This window comes from Lotus japonicus, chromosome 5, assembly GCF_012489685.1.
Source record: "Lotus japonicus ecotype B-129 chromosome 5, LjGifu_v1.2".
Taxonomy (NCBI): Eukaryota; Viridiplantae; Streptophyta; class Magnoliopsida; order Fabales; family Fabaceae; genus Lotus; species Lotus japonicus.
In genome coordinates, this window is record NC_080045.1 from 51,791,359 (window position 1) to 51,797,582 (window position 6,224).

At 35.6% G+C, this 6,224-nt stretch overlaps 1 protein-coding gene across 1 annotated transcript; it reads right to left on the reverse strand.

The window, feature by feature from the left end:
* Positions 1-466: 466 nt before the first annotated feature.
* On the reverse strand, positions 467-5,157 carry LOC130717550 (transcription factor UNE12-like). The gene is made up of 7 exons (XM_057567804.1): positions 4,486-5,157; positions 4,251-4,397; positions 2,514-2,636; positions 2,312-2,377; positions 2,046-2,111; positions 1,503-1,580; positions 467-1,079 (listed from the first exon to the last, which is right to left on the reverse strand). Exons 1-7 carry the CDS (start codon positions 4,804-4,806, stop codon positions 849-851), a joined length of 1,032 nt encoding a protein of 343 aa, XP_057423787.1. The 5' UTR covers positions 4,807-5,157; the 3' UTR covers positions 467-848.
* Positions 5,158-6,224: the final 1,067 nt, after the last annotated feature.

The window sequence follows — 6,224 nt, forward strand, 5'->3', positions numbered from 1 at the left end:
ATTCTATCAGTTAGCATAACCTTTATATAAATATTAGTATTTAGTAAGAAGATAAGGGCTACTTTACTTTTGTTCAGTAAATTAACAAAATGTCACTTTCCACTTTCTCAGCAAGAAGACGATTCAGTAATCTCCCACCAAATTTCGTGGTGGAATGCACTTGCTTCATAAGCAAACAAAACTCAACGTCTATGATTATTAAAAAATACACTAGCTTTTCCAATTTTCAGATGGTTCCAAACAGCTTTACAGATTACAAGGTTAACCAAACCATATTTTAGTTCAAATTGCACTAAAGTTTCCTCCAGATACATCATACATATCTATACCCTTCCTTTTTTAAATGGTCCCACTTTCCACTGAAGTTTTAAAATCAAAAATGAAGAAAAGGAGCCTCCACTTCAAATATTTTGGCTATCCACCACCAACCCTACCACACATATTTGGGAGAAAAACATTAATAGGATAGTTGAAAATATATGATCTTTCACCATTGATAAGGACATGTTTACTTTACTTATTATGAATGACAATTACTTCTTGGTTGACAAAACTTGAAAAATAAACTAAAAGCTGCACCGACTAGATCCTACTCCATCCAATCAGGAGAAACCGGATAAGGATCCTCTCATGTGAAAACTTCACGACACTGTCATGTTGAAACTTTATGTCTATCTCTCTCTTCATATTTAAGGGATCATCTGAGTATTTATAAAGAGAGAATATGCATAATATTTCACTTACATTATCATGTGACATGAGAGAATCCTAACGAGGAGAAACTATACTAAAAAGTAGAATAGCCTTGTCATAAAGGAGGAGAATTGAGGTGACATTTTTGTTCTGTTCTATGTCTGGCTGTCTGATTCAGGCTTGATTGTTGTTGATGCTTCTGATTGTGGCATGCGAAAAATAGCTGAGGCTAGTGATATTGGCATGATACAGAGTGCCTTGGACTGAAGAAATTGCATAGCTGCTCCAACATCTTCTTCCATAAGTTTAGCCACTTGTTGTTCTGTGCCATCGTTGGACCACTTGGACCAAGCTTGCTCACTGGCTCCACCTTCTATATCTTCCCCCTGTTGAAAGAATCAATGAAACCAATGAAGTCCACTGTTACTATAAGCGTTTAAATAGAACAAACAGTTGAAAACTTATGTCAAAACATACTTTTACAACATGTCAAGCAAAGTAGTCACAATAAAAGCACATAAACATTTATCCTCATTCAGTGTTACCTTCTCCATTCCACCAATAATATTGTGTCATGTAGACACGAGTAAGACAATTACAACCTTACATGAGTGATTTTTAAATAACATGTCATAATTTGATTGGTGGACACGGAAGGAGGAAGGAGACATCAGATGGGGATAAAGGATTTTGGTCCAAACTTGGACAACTAGTTCATTGCTTGATAAAAATAAAAGTAAAAGGGAGATAGATATGATGAAAAGAATATCAAGTACAAAAAGAAAGTTTCATCTATTTGTATTTATCACCTCCACTGCTGAAAGGGGAACATCAGCTACAAGTTGAGCAACTGCACCAGCTCCACCCAGTCTACTCATGCTCAACACCTGTTTGAATACATCAATCAAATTTAATGACATAGATTCTATTGACTTCAGATAATTGATACAAAGAAAATGATATTAAAAAGATGTAGTAGACATCTCATATTCATTTGAGACCTCATTGCAATAAGAAGTTATAGATGAGACAATGTCAATACAGGAATGAGCCTACTAAGCACTAATTAATAGTCCAAATATATGAGTGTGGACAAAACATTCCACAGTGTTAAGCCTTCCATTTACCAACAGTCTAAAGAATATTTGTGAAGGCTTAATAATTTGAAATTATTTTTTGATTTCAAAATAATGGATTTAGTAAGTGGTTTCATATGTGCTTGAGGACTTAATTACTTCAAAATGCATAAATGCAAGTTCAACATAACTTTTATACAGGAAGAAATTTTAGATATATATCCACAGAATAAAGAAAGTCTTGTTGGATTGTGCAGATTATAAGAGCTTCCATACCTTAACCTGGAGCCTTAGGAACTTCACATAATCCACAATTTCATCAAGCATCGCAGCTCTGTCCGACTACATAACCACAGTTACAAAATAATAAGCATAAATACAAGTCTGTTTGCAATTAATAGATAAAAAGAATATGAAGCATGAAGAAATGATAATTTCAAAAGTCTGCAGAAAATGTGAAGTGTATGTTAACTAAGAACATAGGCAACCAAATCCAGCCAAAGGTATTATTAACATCATAATTGCATTGTGAAAGAACTAACCTTGTTGATGCTGGGGACTAATTCCTGCAATGCCCTCATTCTTTCAGCGATTCTTTCACGACGTAACTACATGCAATACAAATGAATTGGTTAGAAACCCTGTTAGTAATTTTGTCATAAATGTGGTGAACAAGGGAAATTAGCCATGCAACAAACTGTGTACATTTGAGCAGAGAGGTGGAAAAAAATGTGTGTGGCTTACCCGCTCAGCTATACTGTGAGGGTCAGTGGCTTGGCCTCTTCTTGCTCTCACTCTAGGGCGGATGCCAGGTGGATGTTGCATATGAGCATTAGAAGCTGGAGTTGGTTGCTGGTTTTGAAGGGGCTGCAATGTGATCATCAAGTAATGAATATAACAAGATGGTGTTTTACTACACTAAGAGGTATTTTACAATTAATACTACTCCTCTTTGCTGGTGTTTATTTATTTGACTTACTAATAAAAATTGAAACCATTAGTAATTTAGTATTCATTTATTTGGATAATTTAAGAAAGTAAAACAAACAACAAGTGGAGCAGGAAGATGCTGGATATGGTTGGACCCTCTAAGAGAAAATGAGGAACTGGACCAAACATGTGCGTAACAAAATTCTTATGTGGTATGATGTTGATTGAGTTGGACTTTACTTGCTGCTTGTTGAATAGCCAAAATGCTAATGAAAAGACTAGCAGTAGCAGCTGAGTGGAAAAGGTTGTTGAATAGCCAAAATGATGATCTTACTCATCCACATATATTTCCTGCCGTTGACTGCACTACAATCACAAGTGCAAGCCGTCTAATCTTAATCGAACGGATCATGTTTTTAACATATATTAACATCTTATTTACCAAGTTTAAATATGAAACGTTTGATCTTAATCCAATAGCTCATATGCAGTAACTGCAGTGACTGCGTCAAATAAAAATCAAAGCGGATTGTTAAAATATATAAATGCAGGTCTCAAGCGGTATTGGCACAAAGTGGAATACTTACTTTATTTCTTTATGTTATAGAAAATGTATAATCAACAGAAGAAAGCGAGTTGGCCGAAAGGAAATAGTGAAATTTTGGTATATCATTGATTACCTACTAAAGTAATAGTAGTACTAAGTACTTATGCACTGCTGATTGCAAAATGACAAAGGAAAAAGATGTGTCGCACGATATATGCTCCTAAAAGTCTAGAACAAATCCAGCATTTTGAAACAAATAACATATATAAAACAGAATCTGGGAATTTTTAAAACTCGAATGAAAAGAAAGGGCTAGGAAAAAGAAAAATGATTCTGCGGATGCAAAAATGTTGCCCTTGTGAATGAGTGAAATTAACACAATGAGTGCCTACTAATTAATCATCCAAAGGCATCTATCTCCACTATATGCATTGTAAAGGGACCCAACTTTAATTATAATACTAATATGATTATGATAAGTAATCTGCCTTTATATAGTTTAAGGTTCACTGGATTACGGATGGATGAGTGAAAAGCAAGATACATAATATGATATTAGTCATTTTCATATTAGGATATCAAAATAGAATTTAATTTATAGGGTTCCCAAAGTCTTACACCTACATTTTATTTCCACCGTAGAAAGACTAATCATCTCGAGTTTTAGAGATGACATTAACAGGATAAGTCTCTTCTAATAAATCATTCTTCATACATACCGCCCATAAATTAAACTCTAAAATAAATGTTTAAGGAGCTCAACTTTCTATCAGTTGTGCTAGACCTTATTAATTCTATTTTATATTTTAAATATTTTATAAATTCTAATTAGAGTAGTATGTCTAACCATTTTAGACTTTTTAGTGTATAGTAATCAATTCTACCAAAATAATGGATTTTAAAAATGAGAAATTAAAATTAAAAAAATGATTAGAAGTTTATTTTATCCTCATGGCTCATCAAGGCTAGGGTGTAACAAGTACTAGACTACTAGTAATATGGACCTGATGATGGTGTTGGTGCTGGTGGTGGAGGTGGAGTTGGGGCTGAGAAGGCGGTGGCAGAGTGGGGCGGACAGAGGGAGCATGAGTAGGAGTATGCAATTGTCCGAACGTTGGAAACAAACCCCTCATCTGCATCGATTCCCGATCCTGCAATCAAGAATACCATTAATCAGTATCAATTCATAACAAAACATATATATAGCTAGAAAGAAGTTATGTGTCTGAAGTTGCATACAGTGATTGAAGAGGAAGATGAAGAGGTGGCATAGTTTTCACTGTGATGATGATGATTATTGAGACTAAGCTGGTGATGTTGGTGGTGATGGTTATTACTATTAATGTTGTTGCTGTTGTTGTTGTCAATGAAGCGTGTATCTTGGTGGTGTGTGAGAAACGCAGATTGTTCCAAATTCAATCCCAGAGGGATTCCTCCTCCTCCTCCTCCTCTCAAACCCAGCTGCAACACTCCTCCGTCGCCCACCACCGTCCTGCCATAGGCCTCCGGCACCGCCAAGATCTGCTCCAAGAAATCATCCCCTAACCCCTCCGACACCATTTTCTACTTTCTTCTCTGTTTAACTTGCTGTGTGCATGTATTTGTGAGTCTGCAGAAGAGAACAGAGCAAGCTTTTAATATTGCCACATTTGTTGATATGCTTGCAGGGTGAAAACAGAGCAGAAAACAAGGAGGGTGTTGTTAAGGTGTGCGAAACACGATGACCCGGGAATGGAATTTGAGGGCACTTCCCAACAATGTTTTGTTTTGTTTTGTTTTGTGAGAAAGAAAGAAAGAAAACAAGGAAGGAAGAGAGAAAATTGTATGGGTGTTGGGTTGAGTGGGTCTTTATATTTTTCCCATGCCAGTTGAAGCTAGCTTTACAGCTTTTGCTTCTTGTGTGTTCTCACTACAGACAAGGTGAGTGAGTGAGTGCGCTACGGCTTTAAAAAGATAGAGACTCACTCGCAAAATCAGAGAGAGTGTATGTTTGGTATGCTCTATAGTATAAGACATGATAATATTATGTTTAAAAGAAAATTAATACTACTACAGAGCGTTTGGTCATACTACTATACTTGTCATGTCGTTTAAATTAATATAAACCTATACTTTGTGAAATATTGAATAATGATAGATATTATAAAAATGAGAATGGTGTTAGTGGATGGAAAAGATGACAGTGGATGGAAAAGATGACAGTGGCAGTCGAGGTAACTACGACAATGGCACTGGTGGTGATGATAGTGATGGAGGATGATGGTAGTTGTAGAGGTGGTTGCGACAATTGCGGTAATGGTGACATTGGCAATGGCGGTGGAGGGTGGTGGTGGATGCGCCAGTGATGGTGGTGCCGATGGAAGGTGGTGGTGGCGGTGGTGGAGGGTGGTAGTGGTGGTGGCGGTGACGGTGGATTAAATATATTCATGTAGTTTACATTCATACTCTTATCATGTCTTATTCATCATCTATAGGGAAGATTAATTAATCCATCATTTTAATATATAAGAGTAAATTGATGTATAATTTTGTACAACACAATGTTAGCACCAAAAATTGAGAGTTCAATTTTTATAAATGGGAAAAAAATCATTAATCAACTTTCTACCTCGCACTATCATTTGTATAAATATTTTGTTAAGAAAAAAGTAATACACACCTACAAAAGTTTAATATATAGAGATGGTATTTTAATTTTTGTAATAATATATATAATATTTGTCTAGTGAGAAGTATTTTTTTTTAAGTAAAAAGATTCTATTAAATCAAGCAGGCATAGACGCCAAAGCAACAAAAACATCAAAGATTAGGTGGTCCCTTCTATATCCAAACCAGAAAAGAGAGGTCCCCGGCTAGAAAGTTAGCGGCACTATTACCAGATCTACGAACAAATAAAATATATATGTGAGTAAAAGACAAAGCTAAATTACGACAGTTTCCAATAATCAAATCAAGATAGGAAGAGTCTCTACTACAAC